The sequence below is a fragment of the Platalea leucorodia genome, assembly GCF_965183815.1.
Source record: "Platalea leucorodia genome assembly, chromosome: 7".
NCBI lineage: Eukaryota > Metazoa > Chordata > Aves > Pelecaniformes > Threskiornithidae > Platalea > Platalea leucorodia.
In genome coordinates this window covers 57,228,521-57,256,194 of record NC_138829.1, presented here as the reverse complement: position 1 = coordinate 57,256,194, position 27,674 = coordinate 57,228,521, and the positions used below count along the sequence as shown (strand labels likewise).

General features: G+C 40.6%; 1 protein-coding gene across 7 annotated transcripts; it reads right to left on the bottom strand.

The window, feature by feature from the left end:
* Positions 1-2,470: 2,470 nt before the first annotated feature.
* HPS5 (HPS5 biogenesis of lysosomal organelles complex 2 subunit 2) lies at positions 2,471-27,537 on the bottom strand. Of its 7 annotated transcripts, none has more exons than XM_082317970.1 (23): positions 26,869-27,324; positions 25,576-25,745; positions 25,009-25,119; positions 24,102-24,166; positions 23,283-23,475; positions 21,576-21,713; positions 20,174-20,385; positions 19,756-19,827; positions 19,438-19,526; positions 18,266-18,444; positions 17,886-18,044; positions 16,620-16,779; positions 14,428-14,551; positions 12,495-12,641; positions 11,626-11,700; positions 10,488-11,095; positions 9,024-9,147; positions 8,667-8,821; positions 8,017-8,164; positions 7,582-7,695; positions 7,137-7,243; positions 6,158-6,443; positions 2,478-5,725 (listed from the first exon to the last, which is right to left on the bottom strand). In XM_082317970.1, the coding sequence occupies exons 2-23, from the start codon at positions 25,681-25,683 to the stop codon at positions 5,665-5,667; spliced, it is 3,435 nt and encodes a 1,144-aa protein (XP_082174096.1). In that variant the 5' UTR covers positions 25,684-25,745; positions 26,869-27,324; the 3' UTR covers positions 2,478-5,664. The 7 variants fall into 7 exon arrangements, with proteins under 7 accessions (XP_082174100.1, XP_082174101.1, XP_082174098.1 ...); XM_082317971.1 differs by lacking the exon at positions 26,869-27,324 and adding an exon at positions 27,401-27,537 and having other exon boundaries at positions 2,479-5,725; positions 8,017-8,136; positions 8,666-8,821; XM_082317969.1 differs by lacking the exon at positions 26,869-27,324 and adding an exon at positions 27,401-27,537 and having other exon boundaries at positions 2,479-5,725.
* Positions 27,538-27,674: the final 137 nt, after the last annotated feature.

Sequence of the window (27,674 nt, the reverse complement as noted above, 5' to 3'; positions counted from 1 at the left end):
CTTAACAAGCAGGCTGAGAAACTGCCTCCAAGACTGAAGTGTTCTGTGTGCTGGAAGTGTTACAGCTGGCTTGAACGTGACACTTTTGTTTGCCTCTTGTGCTGGACAGAGCTCGGAGGAGAAGGTGCCTGATCATCTGCACTGTACGTTGAAGCACAAGGTTGGGTCCGCGTCTGTGCACAAGGAACGGTCAGCTGCGTTACCAGAGTGGCTGCGGGAACTGCCAAGTGAAATTCCCATGCGTGCTGGGATGACAGGATGGATCCCAGAGTTGATGGAATGGAAAACGTGAAGTGTTGCTCTTAACTGTATTGCAAAGCAACCTGCATACGCCTCTGTCCCTGCTGATAATGCTTTAAGATAGTGCACACACATGCCACCAGAAGGCAGGCCTGAAAAGTTCATCCTGCCTTTGTGCTTGCTTGCACAGATCCTTCTCTAGGGACTTCCAGCCATCCTGCTGGAACAGTGGCCCAGTGGGGCTCGGGTGGGCTAAACTAAGGAGGGTTTTTGATGCAGCAGTAAACATTTTACCTAAGGGGAAGTTCAGATTCATACAGCCACAACTCTGCTAGGTTTTAAGATTGATATATTAACTGTCAGGCCCTATTGGCATGGTTCACAGTTTGAGTACCCACTGTGCTCTCTCTGCTTAGGAGCCTGCTTGCTTGCCTTGGTTAACAACTGACACGACTGTTTCCCCTGCAGAAAGCTCTGCGTTTGAGTGCAGCTGCACTGTAGAAGGCATGTGCAGAATGTCTCCCCATTGTGTAGTCTCATACATGATTTAACAAGTCTGAGAGAGCTTCTTTAAATCCTCTGCAGAAGAGGTCTGTGTAGTTGCCCCATTCACACTTTAAACAATTAGCCGCTGGAGCGGAAGGGCAGAGGCATGAGGTGAAAGAAGTGCAGTAACAAACTGAGCTAATAAAGTGCCAGCAGCTAACTTCCCTGGGCACCGCTGGACTTCACGCAAGAATTTAGCTTAAGGGAAGAAGAGACATTTTCCACAGACAGGCCTGGAGCAGCAGGACAGATATTCTCTAGTACACTGCATCTCTGAGTGGAACAATTTAAGATGAGAATCTAAACCCTAACCCAATGGTTACCATGCAAAAAGCAGGGGGCCAGACACATAATTTTGTCCCCTGCCACCCATGAACTTGATGCTTAACAGTGTAACAGCTCAGTTACTGCAGAGTAGTAACCAGAGTGTTGTGTTTTGCTGCAACTCTTTTCACGTCCTAGTGATGACTTACATCCTTACAGCACACGTCAGCTCAAGAGGGGATCTTTAGAAGATCTCGGATTGCATCCCCTTGACTTGTCTCCAGCAAGGAGGGCAGCAGCAGCAACAACAATGCCCTACAGTAACTGTGATTAAGCACCAGCTTTGTGGTCCAGCAGGGAACAGCCCGAGCACTGCTTTCCCGTATCCTCCTGGCCTGCTTTCTGGGTCACAGCCCTTGGCCCACAGGACAAGCTGCAGCCAAAACTCTTGCTTTTGCAACAGAAATAGACAAGCTGCCTCTGCGTGCGCAGAAGGGCTTGAATGGAATGTTTCCTTCTGGCCTAGCACTAAAACACGGGCTGCGTGCGCACACTGGGTAAACATAACACATACAGAGGGCTCTGGGAAACTGCGTTATGGGTTTGTACATTCTGATGTAGTTAAGATAAAAAGCAACCTCCAACTGGTTGCCTTTTAATTCTAAATATCTATAAATGCAAGCTACATTGTGCAAACATTTCGCAATGTAGGCATTTTGCAATCTAAGTAAGTCTCAGATTGAGAAAGGGGACAGGGTAAATTCCCAGCTCGGGCACAATAATAAATGCAGTTATTCCTTATTCTGGGAAGTAATAAGACCTCATCGAAGTTTACATAGGCAATAATTCGCTTCAGGAGCTTTGCCATGCTGCTGTATGGAGTATTCACTAGCACTGTAGAATAACTGCAAATTTGGTCCCTCTTCAAGAAACAGATTGCATATGCAGATGTTTATCTTAAATAAAACCGATTTCCCCATAGGTTTTGATGATGATTCTAACAGTGAAATAATGTTTTGAGGCAGGTATATGGCTTTTTGGGGGGGCGGGGTGAGGGGAACGGACGGGACCAAACCAACAAAACCAACACGGCTTCTATTTAAAGTTGCTCTGGGCAAAGTCCCCTTTATTCATCTTTGCTTTTTTTTTATTCATCTTTGCTTTTCAAGGGTCCCCTCCACCAACAGTCAGTCACCAAAACCAAAGATGAGCTGCAGTTCATCTGCTCCAGCACAGGCTGGCTTAAACTATCAGTGGCGTACGCTTAGCTGGCTGACAAGAGCTGGTGGGGGCTGCGGCTTTAGGATGAGGGCTTTGCTCTGTACAACTGTAACTTCTAAACAGAAGACCGTTTCATTTCACAGTCCCTTCACCTTACCCATATGAGATGAAAACATGCGTATCAAGAATAGGAATCAGCAATTTTCCAACTCTTCTTCAGAGAGTAAGTTCTTACTCTTTATTGACAGCCAAGTTAGTTGAAATCATCAATATAAGCTCACTTTAGACACCAAATTTGAACAAATGCTTCCCATTATGTTACATATATGAGTGCTCTGACACAAAATTTAAAAAAGCAGCTCTAAATGGAAAGTTATGATTTATTATTAAAAAAAACCCAAAACCCCTCAACCCTCACTCAAAGTTAACCAAGCGTACAAAACCCCCACAGAAGTATGAAAGACTACTGTGTACACAAAATACACAGAGCAAACAAAGTGGAACCATTACATACAGAGAGAAGCCAGGCCCATTCTTGGAAAGCCAGCCAACCTCCTCTGAAGAGGGCAACGCGAGTACCCAACTAAAGCTGTACTACATTCACACACTGTATGAAACGCAGTTAGTTAAGCGGAACAGCCACTGAAGCAGCAGCATGCTCATTTGGCAGGTAAGAGAACAGGCACCAATGTCATCTGATTTGTGTAACCTCACCACACACTGCAGGTGCCTGGCTCCTATTCCAAGTCTTACTGTAAGAGCGTGAGGTGTTTCTGACGGAAGGATCTGTGCTGTTTCCAATGTCAAAATCTAAACCCCAAAAGATTTAAAGTTTTCTTTTTTAGAAGTAGTTCTGTATTGGCTTTTCCACAAGCAACATTATTAACAGATGAAAGTCTGCCACTAATTGTCTCCCTGTAACTTCATTTCCTCTAGTGAAGTAACCAACTCTCCACAATAAAGTCTTTCTTGCAATTCAGATTAAATAGTCAGACTGCACCTCTGTATTATTAAGTTCTATTTTGATGAAAGTAGAAGCATTATTTTGCAGCACAAGTGCTGCAAGACTACATAAAAAGATGCTTTATAAAGAAATATTTTCAAGTAATTTCATGACAAAATTCTGGATTTTAATAAAATTTATTTCCAATGCATGCATTAATTTTCTGTTTAAATGACATTTGTGAAACTCAAATATTGACCAGAGGCCAGGGCCTTCTGCTAAAACTGTGAGAGCCTGACAGTGAAGAGGGCCAAAACTAGAGGCCTAAAAAGAAACTTGTTCAAAGATGTATTAAGTGCAGAAAGAGTGCTGGTACAAAGCACAGTTCTGTAAAGGAGAAATAAAATCCAAGTGATTTTATGAATCTTCACATTCAAGCAGATATTTAAAAAGACTTCTTTCTTGATAGCACCCATCTAAAAATACTTGTCTAAATCTTCAGCTTTTAAAAAGATTATTAAAATAAAGACATGCAGTCCTCTCACTTTCCAAAATGTCAAAATTCATTGTGGAATTCCAGAGTTGACTTGGACTTTACTAAAGCCTTTGACACCGTTTCCCACAACGTTCTCCTGGAGACACTGGCTGCTCATGGCTTGGACAGGCGCACTCTTTGCTGGGTAAAAAACTGTCTGGATGGCTGGGCCCAAAGAGTGGTGGTGAATGGAGTGAAATCCAGTTGGTGGCCATTCACAAGTGGTGTTCCCCAGGGCTCAGTACTGGAGCAGTCCTGTTTAATGCCTTTGTCAATGATCTGGACGAGGGGATCAAGTGCACCCTCAGTAAGTTTGCAGATGACACCAAGTTGGGCAGGAGTGTTGATCTGCTGCAGGGTAGGAAGGCTCTACAGAGGGATCTGGACAGGCTGGGTCAATGGGCCAAGGCCAATCATATGAGGTTCAACAAGGCTCAGTGCCGGGTCCTGCACTTGGGTCACAACAACCCCATGCAACGCTACAGGCTTGGGGAGGAGTGGCTGGAGAGCTGCCTGGCAGAAAAGGACCTGGGCATGTTGGTCGACAGCCGGCTGAATATGAGCCGGCAGTGTGCTCAGGTGGCCAGGAAGGCCAATGGCATCCTGGCCTGTATCAGGAATAGTGTGGCCAGCAGGACCAGGGAGGTGATTGTGCCCCTGTACTCGGCACTGGTGAGGCCGCACCTCGAGTGCTGTGTTCAGTTTTGGGCCCCTCACTACAAGAAGGACATCGAGGTGCTGGAGCGTGTCCAAAGAAGGGCAACGAAGCTGGTGAAGGGGCTAGAGCACAAGTCTTAGGAGGAGCGGCTGAGGTTGTTTAGTCTGGAGAAAAGGAGGCAGAGGGGAGACCTTATGGCTCTCTACAACCACCTGAAAGGAGGGTGTAGCGAGGTGGGGGTCGGTCTCTTCTCCCCAGTAACAAGCAATAGGGCAAGAGGAAAGAGCCTCAAGTTGTGCCAGGGGAGGTTTAGGTTAGATATTAGGAAAAATTTCTTCACTGAAAGGATAGTCAGGCACTGGACCAGGCTGCCCAGGGAAGTGGTTGAGTCTCCATCCCTGGAGGTGTTTAAAAGATGGGTAGATGTGGTGCTTAGGGACATGGTTTAATGGTGGACTTGGCAGTGTTAGGTTAATGGTTGGACTTGATGATCTTAAGGGTCTTTTCCAACCTAAACGATTCTCTGAGTCTAATTTCACTGTCCTGACGTTTGTTGAAATATCACAACTGATGTCTATAGTCACATTGCACAAATAGATATAGGCAATTTAGAAATATCATGCTTATAGTTTAACAGTGAGTTCATTTAACAAGTTCTTCTGTTAATTAGCATTCTTAACCATTAATCCACTCCTGAAAAATATTTCCCTCCCATTTTAAGACTTGGCTCAATTAATGCATTTCAAATGGGCAAGACCAGTCCATATAATTTAAGAGGAAAAAAAAAGTATCATAACAAGCACTTGTACAGTAACTTGAAAAAGTCAATGTCATTTACAGGAAAATTAAACAAGCATAGGCTTAGATATTTTCAAGGAATGATTTCTCATGTTTGCAAACAAACAAAAAATTTTATACACCATAAACTATACTTAGGTGCTCATTTTCTTAACACTTAAGTCATATAGACTCAGAAAATAAATTCAGGAATTGTCATCTCAGAAATCTGTGAGCTTAATTTCAAGATGAATACTGGATTGTTTTGATTTAAGTTCTAGAATTCAAAACTCATCTCCAAAGGAATAAGGAAGAACCATCAACAGTTCCTGGTCAGACACCTGCCAGATGGAGACTGGCTCAATGTAACTGAACTTTTAGACAGGAGTTCATTTCTTTAAGAGCCTGTTAAGTTTAAGAGGCACTTTAATATACAATCATTACAGTAAAAAATGTTCCCAAAGTTTTCCAAGTTGTTTTCTATGCTTGCTGAGACCACAAAAACCGGTCACACCTTTCCAACATGGACTGAATCAGCGCTCTGCAATTAAAGCAAGGGGGGGGGGGACAAAAAAAAAAAAAAAAAGTCAAACAGTAAAAAAAGCTAACAACAGAAAGAATAACAGAGTTTTGGTTTGCTTTTTAAAGAAAAGTTTGTCAAAAACACGATTGTATTTCAGAAGTAACATCATGACATCGTGACTCAGCAAGACAGATATATCTTTCAGAGAATCTCCTTCACATACATCTTTAATGTATGATTTCCTGTTTCCTCATTTTCCATTTTAAAATGCCTATATTGCACAATACATAGCTCTTAAATAATACAAAAGCTTTCAGCTGAGTTTAAAATCTGAGGTAAAAATGTGAAGTATTTTATCTTTTTGTTAACTGAAAAGAAAGTTTAAAGCACCAAGAAGATCGAAAATGAATAGGGTGCGTACATGGATCTTCTGTTGACGTGTCATCTTACCTTTGCCTTTTCTCAGCAATTCTCAGTATCTCACAGACACTGGTAAATCTCTCAGACAATTCTAGCGTCAAGCCACACTCCTGCAAGAGAGGCAAGGCACGATTTGGGCCAATGGCCTTTGCCAGTAAGAGAGCTACGTTTTCCACTGTGATGCAGTCTGGGCAGCTCGGGCTACCATTGCTGACAGCATTCCCGTTCTGTGGGCCATGGTGGTGGAAAGCTGTGCCGTGATTTTGTGCAAGATGCAGAAGAAACTTCCATTCTTCTATGGTCTCTGGAATGGAACCTAGATGTAAAATGAGTTTGTTACATTATTTGTAAAACAAGGATTATTCTAAGCCTACTATTTTAAATATATCTGTACTTAAAAGGGAAGCTAGCTATTCTGTTTTTCTCTGTGAAGATTTAAGAAAACCAAACATTATCAACAAGCAAATTGTCTACAGAAGAGTACTGCCTTGACTGACTCAGTGTAAAGATCCAGTGGTGAACTACACAAAAAGCTTCACAGTAGTTCAGTATTTAAGGCTTTGGATTAAGTCAAGAGACAAAGAATTGTTTTGTCCATCTTAGGGCTACTAGGAATTTTCTTCTAAGTTCTGCCATGTGATACAATGCTTTGCTCATTGTAACTTTGTGCGTGTGCACGTGTAGCGGGGGAGTTTTGTGCTGTGCAGGGAGGCTAGCTATTCCTCGATCTACAACACCAAGTTTAGCTTTTACTCTCATCTGATAAACAACTCTACATTCTTGAACTTTTAGCCACTTTCTAGCACAACTGATTTCACAAAGCACAGTGTGAAGATACAGGAGTGTAACACCCATTTATGTGTTTCAAATATGCTGCACTACACGCAGTGCTACCAAAACACTTCAAAAAATAAAAGTTCAACTCAACTTTGCACAAACTGAATCAGTATATAATAAAGGCAGTTCATATATTACAGAAGTACGTTTACACAGCTTAAGACTCACTAACCATCTTCTCCATTCAACAGGCTCAAATCATCCAAATGAGCAATATTAGTAAAGGCTTCTATTCTTCTATCCAGCTCCAGACAGAGAAAAAGATATCCAGGCCAAAATCTTGAATAAGAGAGTAAAGATTTCCAGGAATCAAATACTCAGTCTAAACTAAAGTCAAGAATAATTAAATGCTCACTTAAATATCAGTGAAGACAGAAGCAATGGAATTTCTTGAATGCCAGAAATCACTGCAGAGTGGGGACACGAGGAATACCCTTTAGCCAAAAAGGGGTATTTGGTACTTTAAATTGGACATTCAATGTTCATCCTCAAAAGAGGAAAGGTTTTTAAATAAAACCTGTCCAAGTAAGGAGCAGGTGGGTGGTTTTCATTTGTATCTTTTTGAGGTCAGAATACCAACTAACCAAGTATCAAGATTTACCAAGTTTTCTTCTTACCCATGTGATTTACAGATGTCAGCCATCTTCTCTTTTGTAACAAAATCAGCTGGGAGTTTAATCAAAAGCAGAATGAGCTGGCTGTAGCCCCAGGTAAACAAATGCGATCGTGGCCTAGAAGATGAGACATTCAGTTTTAAAGCATTAATGGTTTTCTTCAGAACATTATGTTCTCTCTACAAGAAAGGCGGGTATATGAAAAGAGAGAAGGAAAACCAAATGAAACACTGTGTAGTCTCAGTAGAGCAGTCACTCCGAAAAGCATCACAGATAAAGTTATTTAATCCTTTGGTTGCTTCTGCTGAGCTCTGCAATATGCAGACTGCTCGAAGGATTCAGTGATTTCCAAACTGTCATACAAAATCTAAGCCAAAAGCCTCCAGATGCATTAAAGGTTTTTGCTGCGCTCAGGGCCTTGGGTGAACCCTACTTTACCTGGGATTTCCTTCCGCATCCACTGTATTTGCTCTTTGTGGTGCATCATGAGAAACTGCCAAGCACAACCAATCCAGTCGTATGGATTCGGGCTGCAGAAGAGATCTAAGGAGAGATGACCTAGAAAACAAAACACACAGAAAAAACCGACCAGTTTTAAATATACCAGGTATGGAGAAGTAGAGGTTGTGTGCAGAAAAAAAAAACCCAAAATATGGATGTAAAACTATGACGTTAATATAGAAAAGGCTAGAATGATTTATATTTCTAGAAACTGAGGGGACCACAGAAAACCAGCAAGTTTGTAGGTTGGGTTCCCCCAGCTTTTTTTTTTTTTTTTTTTTTTTTTTTATAGTGCTGTCTAACCTTGGTATACTGAACTGCAGGCACAGGAACAAAAATAGTCAGTTCCATTGAAAGTATTATTTAGAAAAACCCTGTTAAAACTAGCATCTAATCTAACAAAAAACACAGTCTGAGAGACCAGCTAAAACTGGCAGAATGAATTGCAATCTAATGCTAAAGAACACCAAGCAGACAGATACAGAAACAGTAAAAAAAAGCCCCCGACCCCCCCCCCCCAAAACACCCCACACAGCTACATGATGAAGAAAGCAGAGAGATTAAAAAGATTCTATACTCCCTTTACCTTTTATCCTCTGGCTTTGATTTCACCAGACTATCTAAATATGCTAAAAAGTGAGCTGGATCATTCCTGCAAAGCTGTTTGATATCAGAAGGCAAAATAGAGGGGTGGAACTTAATCAAGGGCCGAAGAGCTGTTTCCCCAAATTTTTCATAAAGCCTGGAGAGAGACAATAAAAACTATTTTCAGTACCAAACAGCAAAATTATCATTTTTCCAAGATCTCTTGCAAATTCCAGATAGTACTGAAAGGTGATCTCTTGAAAAGATTCTCAGAAAGCTTAATGAAATGTTAAGTGAACCAATTCCTGCTAGCAAGTTAACAACACTGAAGAAGAGAAAAGAAGGACTTGGCTACAAACCTTTGAGCATGTACCAGTAACAGCGGGCTATCATCCCAAGGCCCCAGGTCGTGCAGCTGTTTCAGTATTTTCAACATATCTTCATTTTCCATTGCTAAAGCCACGGGACTGTGACAAGTTAGTTCTGAAATAAATCAGCACACAAGTTACAAGATACGGGCAAGTTTTTTTTTTCTTAACACACAGACACACACGGCTGTTGTTAAGTGTAAGGACAGAAGTTATCACTACTTTCATGGAACTCTCTAGCTAACGGTAATAACAAGTGAACAGATCCTACTTGTTCATTTCATAGAAATCAACACCATTAATCTGTGCTTACAGCAAATTACAGTTATAAAATTATACAGTTAAGGCATGGAATAGTATTCTTGATATATTTTACTTTTCTTTAGACTTCTGAGGAGGCAATTTTTCTCTCATGTGAATAAAGGTAGCCCACTGCAGGACATATGGCTTGCTGAATATAATGCAGATCTGCATCAGTTTTCATAGATTACAATTTGCTTCTATTAATAAATAAACACTTCAGCTGGGACACTGACTTCACAGAATGCAGAATTCAACACAAACCTTGATCCTGATGAAATGTGAGTACTAATCTACAGGCACAAGTGCAGTCCAGCTGAGGACAAACTGGGAATGCATGCATTACTTTCACTTCTAGGGCTCTCAGAATCCAAATAGTGACCAGATTCCCAAAAGCCCGAACACCAGATACCAACCCTCAAAGCAAGATCCTGTTGTTTGACTACTCTCTGTTGGGGCCAATCAATGCTAAAACTTTAATTCACTCTTAAAAGAAATGCATAAAGCAGAAGCAGAATGCAGAGAATAGATGAAGTTCTGTTTTCCAATATAATCAGGAAGCTTTGGTTCAATAAGGCTAAACAGGCATCAAAAAGATCAGAAGGGATTTCTGTGGGAAAAGGAAGTCTGATGTGATCGCAAGCCACTCATTTGCCTGGAACCACCTATTACAGTCAGTTTTGTTTCACATTAACCACATTTCTCTACAAGTCAAATCTTCCGTTTTCAGTGCAAATACTGAAACCCCTGCCCTAACTTTTGCCTTGTTTCTACAGACATACGGTTCTAATTGAAGATGCTTTTGCTTTTTAAGCATATATATTCGTTTTTAAATAGATCTGGCCTGTAATCACAACAGTGTTCAACCAAAACCTCCATATAAATTAAAAGGTTCAGAATTGCAAAGTGGGGGGAAGGGAGGAACAGTCTCTCCAAGGACCCAGCAGTTTTTCCTAGGTTTGGGGGAAAAACAACCAACCAAACAACCCAAAACCAGAACAAAAACTCCCCCACACCAACCATCCTCCGCCTCCCACACTACACCTGCAGTAGGAAAATTTGAAGACACAAATGGGGGTCTCTTCAAGCTTTTTTCTTTTTTCTCCCAAACAGTCTTACTTTCAGTTTACTAGTAATAAAATTTTCATTAGTTACCTTTCAATCCTGCGATGTATGTTTCCCATACATTAGGACTGGTTGCATACATGGTTATAATACACTGCTTTAGTCTTTTTAAATCCAAAAGAAAGAAGTAGCTGCGCATAAACCTACAAGCCAAGGCCCACGAAGATGCTAGTGGCACACTTGTATCGGAATTTTCCTCTGCCTCACCATTTCCACAAGAAAATACACGCAGTTCAAAACACAGTGTTGTCAACTCAACGAGATCTTTCTGAACATCCGGTTCTATGACACATGGAGGAGACACTCGAAAGCAGCAGTCCAAAGGTCCCTTCAAATCAGTACTATTTTCACACATGGTTTTGTTTATGCAGGTTTCATCAGTATTTTCCTTTTCAGTGCAGTCTTCCAAGATACTGCTCTGTTCTTTGTCTGCTGGGTCTCCATCAGTTGGATCCAGTCGTAGGTTTTCCTCCAGGACTGCCCTTTCTTCTTCAGCACACAGAGTCTTGCTTTTCTTAACAGAGGAAGCAGAATGCTCTTTGCTGCTGAACTTTTCTTCTAGATAGATAAGCCATTCCCGTAAAACCCTTCTCATACACTGTGGTTCTAACAAAACCAGGGGATCCTGGAGTTTGGCTCTGCAGCATAAAAAAAGAAGTTTGCTAATTTGCTTGACAGTTATAAGATGCCACAAGTGAAGTATTATATGTTTTGTGTATTTCCAAGTATATTCCTAAAGTTGACTTAGAGTTGGTTGTTGGTTTTTTGTGGTTTTGAGTGCATCAAACAGAAGTTAGGCTACTTAGGCTGTCTACATGCGATATTAGTACATTCTGAGTTCCTCAAGATTTCTTTCACTATAGCTTTATGTTTGTTAGGTGGTTTTTTTGTTTGTGGTTGTTTTGTTTTTTTTTTTTTTAAACTATGCTCATCATTAGGACAAAAGGATAATGCTAGAGTACCTAAATAAGCTTTTAGTGGGTTTTGCTTGGTTTTAAATAGAGGAAACAAATCATTAACCAAATGAGATCCTTTCAGATTACGTTACTAGACGTTTACAGCATTACTCTTACATGTATGTAATGAATAAAAAAAAGTAATTTAAAAGATGAATCATTTTTCTACCAAAGCCCAATATATCTATACCCTAAAACGTTTCCCTGCTTACATAGCTTCTGCTGTTGCAGCCTTCAGATCTCTTAGATGGTCCTCTTCTGGAAGCTGGCAGCTCTGTGGTTCTAACCTAGAAAAACACATTAATTTTAAAGTATTATCTTTAATAATTTAAGTGAAGATTTCCTCACAAATTTCCTCAAATTTGTGAGGAAACAATATTAATTCCTTTATTAAAAAATATGAAAGCTTTCATTTCTAAAGAAGGAACAGCTCAGCAAACATTAGGGATGAACTGGGCACAAAGAGCAACCAATAATACTATTTTTGTGGCCTTCTATAATGGCTTCTACTCCAACTACAGTAGATTTCTGAAGGTACTGAATAAAAATCAGTATCGTGCCATTATGTGAAAGTTAGTCCAAAATGGTAAGTTAGCAAATCATTGGAATATGAAAATAACTTCAGTCTGTATTAATTGGGCAACTGTTAAAAAGTTCAATGTTCTATAGCTACCGTTATTTTAAAAAAAAAAAAAAAAAAAAAGTTTTTAGGGAGATAGAAGTGTTTACTACCCACTCAGAAAGGACAGGAAATGAACTGTTGGGACTCATGTCCATAACTATAACGAGCATCACAGATCAGCAATTCTCATGTAGTGTAATACACTATGTTCTTGCTCTTCAATTATTACAGCACTGCAGAGACTGCATGCTCCATCACCCAGAAGTCTCCATTGCCTAATCAGCTTCTAGGAGAGGAGTCGGGGAGAACCAGTGAAACCGCCATAGTAATGAAAGGAGCTGGAAAAAACTAATACACTGAGCTCGCCATTCTACTTGAAACAGTAGTTTTTCCTTTAGGTTGCTATCCTCAGAATCCTCAGCAAATGCAATTGCTAAGAAAACGTGATTTTGCACTCACTCTTTCTCTTCCTGGGGAGATGTTACCAGATTAACAGTCAACTCCTGCAGCTGCTCGTCATCTTTTGCTTCTTGCCTCCCTCTAGTATCAGGACTTATATGAAGCGTGCCAATCTTTTCAGTAGTTTTGCGTACAAAGCTGGAAACACTAGGAGTCAGAAATTCAAACATTTAATATTTGAAGTTCAAAACCATACAAATCAAGCACTCTCTTTCCATTCAAACCATGATTTCAGAAAACTTTATAATCTGAAGAACTCTTGAGAAAAGGATGAAAGCAGTGATGAGCAATGAGAACAAAACTCACTAAGCTGCTGCTCAAAATTCATACTTCAGTCATGGTCCATACTTCCAGCACAAAATAAAAACCTGAAGTATTTAAAGACTTGGGGTTTTTGCTGCTGGAGAAACAGGATCACATACTAACATTAGTGCTTAGATTTTGACATATATTTATATGCAAATAAATGCAGATTGGCTACATTGCATTTTAAAGCTTATAAACAGAAAGCATCATTAGGAAATTATGTCCCTCTTGGTGGTAAGAAACAGTTTTACAATACTCCAAATTAATTCTTCAGATTACAAAGCTCACTAAAAATGTCCTTTTCACATCATCAGTCCCTATCCCTTCAGATATTTTATTCAAGAGAAGGCCCAGTGAACATACCAAAACCCAATTATTTCTACCACTGCCATGAAGAAAACTATGTCATCAAGAGTTGAAGAGAAAAATCAGCTGCTTGCTTTCTGGCCAAGAACTAGTTTAAGAGCATCGAGACAAAAGAAAAAAGCAACCCTTTTACTTGCTCGCCAGAGAATATGGCATCTTTTACTACACCAAGGTATAGCAAAAGTTGAAGGTTGCTGCAGAAGAAAGGATTCAAATGTAGCAAAACAATTGGACTTTAATGTACAGATGGATTAAAGGTAAACTTTTAGAAATTAACTGTAAATATGATAGTATTTTATTTAATTATAAATTGAATGTAGTGAATACTATTGTCATTATTAGTAGGAACACTTATTACTGGTGAAGTCCTAAAAAGTGTTTACGGTTTAGAAAGAATTCAAACCATTGCATGTACTTCGGAAGGCTATTCTGAGATCCTCACACTATTGGTATCAGCTACAATTCTTCGTTGCAGGACATAAGTCACATACCTAAATGATCAAGGGAGGGCTACACAATTTTTCAGACCATCGTTATGGACCGGCAACATTTTAGCTAAGAAACTAACATACAACATTTTTTTCAAAATTTTAAGTTATGTATTTAACACCATCTCCTTTATATTTGTGTCCCCCCCTGGTTTTTAAAGCAAGTTTTAAAATAGCAGGTTGATTTCTGCATAAAATGGACACTACCATATTTACTTGCACCAGGTATAAGCTATCATTATTCTATAAACACTTGGAGAATTGATTAGATTCACTGAAAGGTGTGTGCGGGGAGATGGTAGACCACGCAGTTTACTTTGCAAATATGTTTTAGCAATATCTAGCATGCTTTGAATATTTTAATGTTTTGTCCCCAAGCAACACAGGAAGCCTTCACTCATTCTTCATAAATCTAAGTACCAGAAAAGCAAAACCCCAAAACAATATTCAGTAAGTTTGCTTTGAATACAAACCACAACTACAGTTCATAGGGTAATGTTAAACACTCTTAGACATTTAAACATTCTTAGCCATTTAAAAACAAGAGGTTGAAATCTTGGCTCTACTGAAGTTAACAGCAGCTCTTCGTATCTTCATTAGAGTCAAGATGAAAGCTTTAAAATGTCTAGCAAACTTGACTGCATCTCCAGTGTTTCAGTTCAGATGTTACATTTTTGCAGAACAGAGTATGAACTAAACCAGACAATGCTACAGATTCAGAGGACAGAAAAGGGAAAGATGTAATGGATGAGTGACCCTGCTGCAAGTTTTACCTTTCTTTGACAGCTTGGAGAGAGACGAGAGGAGATGGGGAACGAAATGACAAAGGAATACTGAATGGGAGAAATGTCTCATTCCGGTCAGCCTCAACCGTCACAGATGCATGAGATACATTGTCTAACAAATGGAATTGAAATAAAGAGTCATGAAACAGTGGCCTGGCAAAAATGGAACAGTGAAACAAACTAAGTCACTAATTCATTAATGGACAACCTGCATGGGATATTTTCATACTTAATATTCAAGAATGTGGGGAGCCAGAAAAGTGCTATTTGGTTTAAAGGACCATTTTATTACTGACTTTGAACCTGGTAGGTCTGCTTTGCTAATAGTCTTTTGCCTTTATAATAAGGCAAATGATGGTCAACAACTGTATGAAAACTATCTTCTACAAGTAGACTTACAGTCCACTGAGGGGACAAAATCTTGGTTTTGTGACAGTTACTTAAACATCTAGGAAAATTAAGTATTGTGGCATACATTAATTCACACTGCATGATTTCCTAAAACCTAAATCACATATGAACATACAGAGATGCATAAGCCATGGTTAAGGTATAAATCCCCCTTTGATTTGAACGGACTTCAAAATATAATTGAACCCATAGCTCTCTGGCTTTTGATAAGAATCACAGTAAATACAGAATCACTGACTATTTCCTTTTCACTCTTATATCCCTAACAGTATCTACAGTGTGTTTTGATTAATCACTTCCTGGTACAAACATGCACTGTATCTTTAAGTGATATAAATAAGAAAAAAAAGGATCCTTTCAAGTAAGGATGACACTGCATTTTGCAACAGTCAGCACTATCTGCAATGTTGAGAGGAAAAGATGCCATGTTGTTACAGAATTTCTATCACAATTCACAATCTCTCTAGATAGTGCCTAAAGGTCACAACTGATGTTAAGATTGCTTGTAAATAAGGCTGGTTTTGTTCATTATGCAGATTAAAAACCTAAAAACTTATGACATCTTACGTAAATATGAGCTGGGAAACACGAAGTCCATTTCTCTTAAATACCAAACGAAGTACACATGCTTCAAGAAGCATCTAGAACTTCTCTACTTTGAAATAATCAGAAAATTTCTTCTCTCTTGTTGAACACAGAACTTTTCTATTTTCTGACATTCAAAAACTACATCCCTTCATTTTAGAGTTTCAGTATCAGAAATGACACACTTCCTTCCAAGTTTTCTCACCTGTTGTTTTTATGGTGATGTAGGTAAAGAGGCAAACGTAAACCTAAGCGCTACAAACAGCAGGTAGCTTTGTCAGCAGGATAACACTACTGAAAAGTAGGGGAGTAAATGCTAATTCCTATACTCTCTTTCCCCATTGTGGTTTTCCCCCAGCAAAGCGCCCAAATTCTCTCCATCCTCATCTGGCATTTACTCTCTGCAAAAGCTAAAGAGCAGCTTTTTATATTGGAAAGCCTCTCTACCATACCTGGAACTAAGTCAGCTCCTCTTCATCCCGGGTTTCTGCATCCCCTCCCAATCCCAACCAGAGCAGAGAACAAGACCCGTTATTGTCTCACTCTAGCTTTTGCCCAGTGACAGATACTTGTTAGGAAATGAAAAAAATCTCCCTGGATGGTCAAAATGTTAGCTAATAACAATTCTATCATCCCTATGCTAATGTATACACATGTAAGAGATGATTCCCTTTACAAATGAAACCCTGCAAAAAAGTTAAGAACACTTATCATTAGCCTACTCAAGAAATATAAAGCCAGAGCCAAGACTAAGAAATTCTTTCCTGGAACTAGTATTACTGGAAGGATAGCATCAGCAAACAAATCTCATTTGAAGCTCAATTAACACTGGCACAGTCAGCTGAGAGAATCTTCGCATTAATGCTGAATTGCACAGAGAGAAAGGGGGGGCAGAAATTTGAGTGAAGTCCTAGCTTAGTAAAAGCCCTCTGGACCTTTTATTTTGTTTCTCTGGGTTGTGTTTGTTTTTAAGCTCGGATTTCTGTGGAGCCAGCATTTCACCCCAATGTTTTAAGAACTTTGACTGGAAGGTGGGGTGACTGTATTCCCATTGATCAAATTAGAGGATTTAATCATGGATAGGTTGATAGTAGAAAATAAGAACACAGAGCCAACCCAATCGAATTCTCATAGAATAAATAAAAACGTCATATGAATAACATACTTTCATTAAGAAATATTACCAAGTTCTACTTGCTCATCTTCCTGGTGTGCAGGAAATTCTTTAAGTCTCTCATCTTCTGAGAACGTTTGACTGTGGAGAGAACATGAATCTTCATCTGACTGACTGCCTCTTCGACTGATAACACGATATATACCGGAGTCTAAGACACTGAAGCTTTCCTGTCAAAGGAGAGGAGTTAGATGTGTGAGTTGTACTTCCTTGTTAAACTTCCTGCAATGAACTCAAACAACCATACCCAGACAAATAACCTCACTGCACTTCATAATTCACTGTCTGGAAAAGCCCTGTGTAACAGGATATTTTTGACATATCCAGAATGGAAAAGTACACACACGCCAATAAGCATGCGCTCCAGTGACTTTGTAAAAGATGTATATGCTGCAATTGCCTGCAGAACAACTGGTGTATTTAGTACAAGACAAAAACCACCTCTGCTTTAGCCCTGCATCCGAGACTGCCAATTCACCCCTCTGTACCTGTGTACCCAAGAGTCCGTATTCTTTTTGCTGCTTAACCATACCCAGCTAGCACAATTACGGACCCTGCAAAACTACTTAGTTCCAGGACACGCATGCATTCTTTTGCTCATGGTCAGTCTATGTAGTTTACTTTCCCATCTGCTAATGAAAAAAACCTGATATACCACATCAAGATGGAATTTACATTACTTTGTTTTTTAAACTTTATTTTTTAAACATTGTTAGAGTGAAACCAGCAACTGATATTGTATTAACTATGAAATATTTCCCCTTTCTTGAAAAGCTGCTGGGAAGCCAAGACAATACCGAGCGCTGTATGTGTAAAAGAATCTTAGAAATATGCTTTGATTTTTTTTTCCATAGAGCTTTCTGCTTAAGCTTCATAGAGCAAGACAATTTTTTAAATAGGGTTAGAATAGTTCTGAGCATTCGGACATTCAGTTTTCACCACATAAAACTCCAGTTACAATTAAGATGACCTTTACTGAAGCATGTTAAGACACTAAACTCAGCTGCGGAGAAAGTATTCTTCGTATCAATCTTTGTCCACATCTCAACCATTAGCCACAAAATAATATGGAAAAAAGGCAGAGGCCTAAAAGTTTAAAGAATGCAAGTAGTACTATTTCATACTTCTCTACCCCACCTAATTTTAGAAAGTAGCATTATCAGCTATAGTAGACATCGTAAAAATGAGAACCTCATATTCAAAGAGCAACAAGGTGATTTTAAGCCATAAAGATAAAATCTGCAGGTAGCATTTTTGGCACTACCGGTACACTTACATGAGATGAAATACTGCTCCTTCTACTGCTGCACGCAGAATCTAGAGGTTCCAACTTTAAAATTAGTTCTTCCAGCTGTGTAATGAGATCTTGTTGGGTTGAGGCATCCAGCTGAGACTTCAAGTGCTCCAGCTTGTCTAGAGGCAAGTTCTTCCTTGCCTGAAAGTACACAGTGAAACAGAAACATTATTTCTAATGCACATGTAAAATGCAAAAGGTACCACATATGCAGGCTAATTTTCATCTTAGAAGTATAATGTTTAGAAGACTTTAAAAACTTCAAGAACATGAAACTCGGAAACCTACAGAACTTAACAGAAGAGGGGGACAGGAAACAGAGTGAAGTTGCATTGCACATGTACAAAGAGGTATTTACTTACTCTGCAAGAAATGATTGAATTTTGGAAGAGACAACAGACCCTGGCAGCAAGCGTCCAGAACCCTCTTCTTATCAGACGCTCTATGCAGCGGTCTACCAGCAGAAGGGAGAGGTGCACGACCTTTCCATTTGTATGCAGACAGAACAACTCACTTTTGTAAACTGCAATATCCTGAATATCTGCAAAACCAGATGCACAGAAATATCTAAAGGACTGAAATTGTTATTCAACGTTCCTTTCTGTTCCTGAAAGAAGGTGAAAACATATTTCCCATCTGACTGCAAATGTGTGCAAAAGCCTAATACACTGTAGTACAAGTGGCAGGGGGAAAACAAACACTGAAGAGTGCTAAGCTAGCATCTAACAACTATAAAGCGCAGTTAAAGTATCACAACTTTCCAGAGTTGCACTTCCAGAAAGCATTCAAAAAGTACACCGAAGTTACTGAAAAGTTTCCTTTTCCTCTGAAGGGGGATGAAAAACTAAAGATTGATAAAGATGAGAAATACATCACTGTTAGCTTTGAAACAGAAGGAAAACATTTGCTAGTAGAAAAACACTTTGACCTTTCAGCAGTTTTCAAATGAAATAGTTATGCTATATGCAAACACTCCATGACAAAGGCATTGGAAACTTAACATCAAAAAGAGGGGGGAGAGAAGGGGAAGGAAAAGACAGACTGACAATGACTAACCATTCTAGGACTATGCCTAAAACCATACACACAAAAGCATTTGTCTTCTGCCAAATAAGTACATTCCCTGGCTCCAATTTAGACAGGTGTTAGAAAAAACAGGTGTGAATCTTTCAGCTGCCAGATTATCCTTCACAGAACACCTGACAACAAACCCAAATAAACAGACATGAGGAAAGGATACTGCAGGTTATTACGTCTCACTATTTGATTACTGTATTTTAAGATTCACTCTACACCACATTTTGTTTCTCAAGCCTGTTTTCAGAAGTATGGAAGGAGAGGTTGGCTGGAGGAGGCGGGGCAAGGGTTAACATTCAAGGCTACACCTGACAGACGACAAGGAAAAACAGTTTTCTGATCAATGTTCTGCAATCCAGCTGCAGAAACTGAGCTTGAAAAGGCTCCATGTTAGGCAAGGACTTCAGAAGTGACAAACGTAACAGACAATATTAAAAAGCGAAGATTCTTAGTTTACCTTTTACTTCACTCCAGAGTAAGACTTGAACACTTTGGGGAAGAAAAATATAAATGCCTCTTTCTGTCCAGGTCATCACACAGTGCTCACTGCAAGTAAAGCAGACATTAACAGTGCAACAGTTAATTGTGGTAGTCACTGTGAAATATGCAGGAATGGCACTGGCTTAAGTACAGCAAGTGAGAAATGAGCTGTTTAGCATGATACTTGGAAAATTCTTATGCAAAAAGATAAAGTTGATAATATAAGTTAGGAGAATATACAATGTTTTTATTTTTAAGTCTACTTTAAGAGGAAGCTATGCTGACAAATACTCACGTCAAATACAGTAGCTTGGGGAAAGATAAAGATTGTGGAGAGCAGCTGGAACTAGTATGATGAGGATCCAGCCTGTAAAGTAAAATTAGTATCCGTTACAAGCATAACTACAACAATATCACTTCCTTAATATAATATTCTTAATCCTGGAAATACAAGGCTGACTTAAATAAACATAGTCTTATGGCAGCAGCATTCATTGCAGTAGTCACACAGACATACCTGCAGAATCAAGGCTTTGGCATTTTTGATAGCTCAGATACTGGTTTCCATTATTAGAGGAGAACATATTAAGATGACAGCTAGGATTAATGCTTGACTGCCCTAGGAGGTTATCTAATCTTCTCCGTATTAAGGCAGTTCTTTTCAGTTAGTCTAGAAGTCCCAAGCAAGTTTATCACCGATAACACGCTCCTACCTGAGGGTAACAACAGGGAGAGGCGGCGATGAGAGCAGCTGCTTGAACTGATGTGTGCTTTGCACTTCACCATCAAAGTTCACCTCCCACATCCTTGAGCCAGGTCGAGCACAATATATTAATGGCTGCTGATTCCCACTGTTTTTTCCAACAGGGAAGAAACATGCTCCAAATTCTCCATCTCTCTCTTTGTTACCAATTTTCCAGAACTTCTCTCTAGTGGAAAAAAACATCCTTGTTAAGGCAGCATTAATAAAGGCTCTAATTAATTTTATGTTGTTCTTGAAGAATAAAAATACTAAATCCTACTTGCTGAACTGGTTTTGGTGCTTAAAAAAAATGTGTAATGAATACAATAAAGCCTGTATAAAGTTTACAAAAGACAGGGTCAGAAATATTTATTAGTTTAAACGAATGCTCAGATCATTAAGGTGTTTTGGTTTTTGTTTCCCTGCCCCCCCCCCCCCCCCCCCAGTAAAACCAGTCGGTCAGCCTGGTGATGGTGCAAATGATCCCAGAAACCGTTTCCAACCACATGAAAGATAAGACAGTGATTACGAACAGTCGGCATGGATTTACAAAGGGGAAATCATGTTTATAGCCCTCTACAACAGAATGACTGGCTTGAGAGATGAGAGGAGAGCAGTGGGTATTGTGTATCTTGACTTCAGGAAGGCTTTTGACACAGCCCCTCCTAACATCTTCACAGACAAACCGAGAAAGCACGGGCTAGATAAATAGGCATGGAGAAACACAAAGTCCTGCACTTGGGGAGGAATAACCCCAGGCTCCAGGACAGGCCAACTGGCTGAAAAGCAGCTTTGTAGAGAAGGGCCTGGGGGCGCTGGTGAACAGCAAGCTGACCACGAGCTGGGTCTGGTTCCGGGCTCCCCAGTACAAGAGAGACATGGACATACTGGAGCAAGTCCAGCGACAGGCCACAAAGATGACTAAGGGATTACAGCACCTGTCTTATAAGAAGCAGCTGAGAGAGCTGGGCTGGTCAGCCTGGAACAGACAAGGCTCAGGGTGGAACTCACCTGATCCCATGTGTATAAATACCTGATGATGGAGTAAAGAGGACAGAGCCAGACTACTCTCAGTGGTGACCAGTGAAAGGACAAGAGGGAACGGGCACAAATCGAAATACAGGAAATTCCATTTCAACATAAGAAAAAGCTCTGTTATTGTGAGGGTGATGAACCACTGGAAAAGGTTGCCCAGAATGCTTGTGGAGTCTGCATCCTTGGAGATGCTCAAAACCTAACTGGACACATTCCTGCACAATCTACTTTACCCGACTCTGCTTTGAGCAGGAAAATTGGACTAGATGATCTTCCAGAGGTCACTTCAGAAACTCTGTGACTCTGTAAAGTCAAATATTTTACAAGTAAAACATAACTTGCCTCTCGGTATCACACAAATAAGTGCGTGTAAGTGAAGATATAAGCAGCCTTCCATCCAAATAATCAAGCTGAACAACCCGAGAATCTACAGTGGTTATAATCTGAACAGGAAACATCACAAAAGTAGCAGCAGCCTACAGTTAAAGAGAAAAAAAAGAAAGAAAACATACAGGCCCTCAGTTCAAAGTAAACACTATTCCATTAAGTTAAAATCACAATATTCAGCAAAGCCTCATGTATGCTATGAATACACAGCATAAGACAAAGCAGTTCCTTTTTTCTCTCTCCCTTACAAAACAAGGCTTCAATGCTTAGAGGCATAAAAATCTAAATCTTCCTTTTCCCAAAACTATTATTGAAGGTTTAAGAAAAAAGAAAGAAAAAAAAAAAAAAAAAATCACATCCCTGTAGCATCGTCCCATTTCTTTACAAAGAGTGTGTTTTTTGTAACATTAAGAAGGGTTTTTATTCTTGTTCTTGTAAGCTTTGTGCTTTTGTCAATTGTCTCCCACAGGTACTTTCAGCCAGCGAACAGTTTTATGGAGACAGACCTGAGGGATTACTTGATACAAAAAAAAAAAAAAAAAAAAACAAACCACCTTTCATTGGAATTAGGTGGTTTACATAAACTCACTTTCCCTATTGCCCTGCAGCAAATTGCCCAAATACTATTTATTATACAAGTGTCTCAGTTTGCCTGGGTGGCAGAACAAAGTCACAGACAGACTTCTTATTCATAAGAAACTACTGGGAACTGCACTCAAATTTTCTAGCAGACGGTCACCATTTTTGACAGCTTAAAGCTGTTTTCTTTTTTAGGAATGTGTCAATTCCCTACTTCAAACAAAGTGTAATACATGAGAAACTCAACAGTCCAATTCCTTTAACAGGCATGAGCAGATACATATTCCATGGGCCTTGCCCTTCTTTCCTCTCCTTTTCTCTCTCTTTCCACAGTTAAACTTTTTTTGCTCTTTCTTTAAATGCAATAGTCTTCCTACTTTTAAGTCAATTTTCCGTTAAAATCTTTCATGAAGGCTAGAAAGGACCTGGAGGAACACACCTACTTCCAGGTCGTGCTCCTTCTTACAGACGAAAAGGAGAAGGAAAGGACCTAGTAATGGTAAAACTTAAAGAACACTCAAAGGCTAGAAATCAAGCTGGTATCACTAATTTGTGCGCCCTTTGCACAAAATGTAATGGATGTAAGCTTGATGTCCACCTACCATTTATTTTAACTAATCCACATCTTTCAGAATAAGAGTATCCAGACGGAGCCAAGGAAAATCAGAGTCTGGTATTGCCCTTTCTCAGACCAACAGCTGAGCTGAGGACTAAAATGCACAGCCGAACCTGTAGCTGAAGTCTAAAAAATCCAACGGGCTCAGAAACACCAAGTCCCTGGGCTTGGATACTTGTAAATTCCAAGAGGAAGAAGCTTGGCCAGTTTTTAATTCTGTCCATTTGAAAGCATTTTTATGTTGCATTACTAAAACAGCTAAAAGAGGGGGTGGGGGAAGTTCACAGGTTAGGATTTCTACTGTTGTCTCAAGAGACTGGTTCTTCATCCCATCAGTCAAAGATACCAGAACTTCATCAGCTGACAAGTTTCCTCTGTTCTACGTTACTAAAATAAACAAAAAGATTCCACACATCATCCCCTGGGAACCTCTTCATCTCAAACAAAGTATGTGACATTTTACCTTCCCTTGTTTCGATGTGTTAATCTTGATGGCTGATACTTTTCCCACATGATCTCCCACAAAAACACGAAGGGCAGCTCTATCCCAACATAGAGCTGTGACTTTTCTGCCCTTATGCTCAGAGGAAACATAAATCCGTTCTGGCTTCCCACGACGTTCCTGATTCAGCTCCCAGACTACTACAAGACCTTGGCTACAACAATTAAAAAAGAAAATACAATTTGAAAATAAGTCTTCTAATGTTTTATCATTGATAAAGATGCATTATTCCAAAGAAACAGAAAAATCTAAGCAAAGTAGTACATCTCAGAGCTGGTTGTGTTCGAGGCTGCATGCTTTCAAGAAGTGTCACATTCTTAATTCTGAAGGAGAATAAGTGTCCTTCCTTGCACTACAATGTGTCAGCAGCTTTGGAAGGCTACTCTCACATTTACTGGCATTGCCAGTGAGGATGTGGAAAAATAAGCATTTAAATGGATTTTAAATAATGTAAGTGGCATTAACTACCAATCTCACTCTGCCAAGTTAATGAAGATATTTCTGTTGATGCTGAAAGGTCTCAGGGAGACATTTATCATAACAACTTCACATGTATTAGCTCTCCCACAGATGTTCTGTTACAGAAATAATACTTATTCTGGAACAATTATTCCAGAAAAAAAGTTAAGCAAACTGTCTGTGCAGGGAATTATTCCATATGGGCCTCTACCACTTAATTCCCTGCCTACCTCCAAGTTCTCAGCAGATGTCCAAGTGTGAAACTTAAAAGCTACTTAAAAATATTTATCTAGAATTTAGGTTTGCAAGTACATCACTCACCTGGTGGCAACAGCAACATAGTCTTCATCATGTAAACAACAGGCAACCCGAGAAATGGCACCTTCCTGAAAGCAAGTAAGTGCAGGTAAAAGTTGTTCTTGTACTGCCTTTACCACTACACAACTTTTACCTCTAAGATATAAATCAAATTAATGTTAACAGCTGCTACCACTTTGTTGCGATGTCGGTGGTTTTTTTTCTTTGAGTTTTGTTTGCAAACATTGAGTTTACTCTGAAAAGATGCAGCCAACAACAACACGACAGCATCAAGAGAAACAACTGCAGTTCATTCTCTGATTTGGAAAACACAGAAATCAGTCTCCTGTCCTTGCACCTATGGATGTTGTTTTGCCAGAACTAAGCGAGACGCTCTCAACTTTAAAAAAACGGCTGCATTCATGTTACGGTGGGAGCAGCAGTGGCTCCCAGGAAACAGCATCTGGCTGTAGAAACAGCAATCCCTGTTCCATGACCTCTTTCAGCAAAAGCAAGCCAGCCTATCTTTTCTTTGCTTATCCAGGTAGTTCATAGTTTGGACATCCAAACATTGGTAGTTATCTACACATGAGTTGCTCTGGTTTCATATTTAAAGTTTTCTTCTAATTCTTAAATATTCAGGTGACTTGGTTGCTGCTGTTAAAAGTAAGAATTTGAAAAACAAAGGTCTGACCCTCTCAAGTAATTTCTTTCACACCTCATTAAATCTATTACACCACACACTCTGGGGATACGCTCCAGTACCACAGCCTTTTTTAAATGGAGCAGTCCAAAACTTCACCTTATTTGGACAACGCAGCAAGCTGAAAATGCTTGTTGACTCTTAATAAAAATTAACTTGAAACAATGTCTCTTTCCCAATCCCATTTTCTTTCCCTGGAAATTTTTCTATAGAATTCTTTACCCTTACCTTATGAGTGAGGAAGAGTCTTTGCTTCCAACCATCCTTCTGTATAAGGTTCAGTCCTCCTCCTGAACTGCCTAGAGCTAGCCATCTCTTCGACACAGCTATACACGTGCACTGAAGGAATAAAAATCATAACACATAACATGGCTGCTAGTAATTACTAATAACAGCATCTTTTTCTTGCATTATTATGTTATTTTTTTAAAGGCTTCATTGTTTGCCAGTTGTGTATACCACTCCCAAAACACTGGCAGCACAGTCGTCAAAGATATTAGAATAGCACTCTCTGCGACTAGAGCAAACAGTAGAAGACAGCAACTGTGTAAGGCTGCATTATTTACCCCACAGTTACATTAAGAAAACACACACAGAGAGTAATAGTATCCTTTGTCTTCACTACTACTTCTTCCCAAAGTGCTCCCCCCCATAAGCTAGCATGCACACACCCAAGAACAACAAGATGTATCCGTGGGTTAATCGCATAATAAACCAAGTAAGGTCATTATTTGAATTAAAACAAACAAGCAAACAAAACAAAACAAAAAAAAACCCCAAACACCACAAACTCACCTTCAGACGACTAGAATCCAGCCTGAGTGCAGAAAGCAACGGATCCAAACATTCAAACTCTGCCAACACATGGCTGTAAGAGTCTGGAATTATTGGCACAGAGGCCATTGATGTACAAGACCAGCACTACTCATTCACGGGTGTGTTATCGCTTCAGCTTTTAGCTGTACCTGCCAACGATATAGTAAATTCTTGATTAGTATTACATCTGTCTTTCTGTGTTTAAAGAAATGCAGAACATCTTCCCATTCAAACAGCAACAGGTTTCAGTTTGCCAAAAAGGCCCAAGGGCTGCATAATTAGACCACTGCTTCATTTATGAGAAGTTTTTGTTGAAGATTATTTCAGAAAACTTAACCTATCAGATACTAACCTCAGAAGTATTTAAATTCTAACTGTAAGATATATTTATATCCACCTGTGAAACAAGTTTTGTCTACCTACGGAAAAAGCCTTGTTTTATGGTAAAATGTACTTCCCCCCACAACATGCACCCTTGACTTTAAACTAATTTTCACAAGGAAAACATTTAGCATTGGCATTTTATGCCTACATCATCTTCTCCCCCGAAACTAAATTTAAGGAGTATTATCCTGAACTGATACCAAATTTAGAATTACCTGCACTTGTGCATTTTTAATACAACTTCACATAAACATGTATAAACTATGCTTTCCACAGCACTTCCTTTCCAGCATATGAAATAGGTAACACAGAGTGAAAACCAATAATTAAATAGTTATCAAAGCTGCAACCTCATATATGTTTCCTAAACAGCACACACTTTAAAAGAATCTCTTGTTGAGGAATTTTTAAAGTTTAGACCTCTATGTTGCTTACAAAAAACTTGTTACACTTCATACTCAAGCCTTTGAATTTTAAAATAATGTTTAGTATGCAATCCCATAAATTAAATGTCCCCCTCCCAAAAATAGTGAAACCTTTCATTTCCTTACAAGAAAAGGGAACGCTTACTTTCAGCAGGCACTAGGAAAAGGGAAGATACGCATTTAGCCAGAGAGGCTGAAAGTTATTTCTTCAAAATTCTCAAAAAGTCTTAAAAATCTTAAACTATGGGATTTGAGAACGACTCCAGCCCAGCGATAAAGACTAGGACATCCCCGATGACGAAAAAAGGACTGTTTTGTTGTGGATTATTTAGTCCAGAAAGCCACCCTAACGCCTGTTTTACACGCTTTGTCGTAAAGAAGGTCGCAGATAACCTCAGTCAAACAAAATCAGCCTGAGATTTTAAATCCTTCCTTGGAATTCTGCTCTCGCCGCCTGACCTACCTCTACACGCGCTGCCCGTTTGCCAGCCTCCAGCTTGAGAGAAGACCTACGGACCCGTCTGACTTTCTCTCAGACACGCTCAGTAAAGCAAGGTATCCCAAAATCTCGGAAGACCCCCCAACTCCTTCGGACACAGCCCCCCGCGGAAGCAGGCGGGCAGGGGACGCTGCTGGCCCGGCCCGGCCCGGCCCCGCCCCGCAGGCCGGGCCCCCGGGGGCCGCCGAACGCCACCGGGGCGCGGAGGAGCAACGCCGGCGCCAGGGGACGGCGGCTTCCCCACCGCCGGCGTGAGGCAACGCCCGCACCAGCGCTCCCGGAGCGGCGGCTGCGAGAGCAGAAGCTGCCGCTGAGGGGCCGGAGGCCGGGAAGCGGGACGGGGGAAGTCGCGGGGACGGCACCGGCTCCCCGGGGCCGAGCCGGCCTCCCCTCCCGCGGGCACTCCCCGCCGGCAGGCACCGAACTCCCCGGCGGCAGCGACACCCACCCACCCGCCCGCGCCGCTCCGTCCGGCCCGGCCCGGCGGCCCGCTCACCCGCGGTCCCCGCTCGCTGCCTCACGCCGCCGGTCGCCAACCGCCGCCGGCGCCGCTGCTCCGCGGCACCGCCCCCAAACAGCGCCGCACGTGACCCGCGGGAGGGGCGGGGGCGTGCGGCCGCTCCGTGCTGCGTCACGCCGGGCGCGCCCGCGCGGGAGGAAGCTGCGTCACGCGCGCCCGCCTGCCCTGGCCACGTGACGCTGACGCGCGGCGCCCCCTCCCGCCGCGGGCCGTTGCCGAGGGGAGGCCCCTCCCCCGCAGCGCGGTGGCG

Excerpts from the sequence above, each read along its gene's own strand:
- HPS5 (XM_082317969.1), bottom strand. The coding sequence starts at position 25,683 with ATGGCCTCTGTGCCAATAATTCCAGACTCTTACAGCCATGTGTTGGCA. Across the intron at positions 19,828-20,173 it reads CTCCCTGTTGTTACCCTCAG|GCTGGATCCTCATCATACTA; the intron begins GTAGGAGCGTGT and ends TTTACTTTACAG. Across the intron at positions 5,726-6,157 it reads ATTGCTGAGAAAAGGCAAAG|AGCGCTGATTCAGTCCATGT; the intron begins GTAAGATGACAC and ends CTTTAATTGCAG.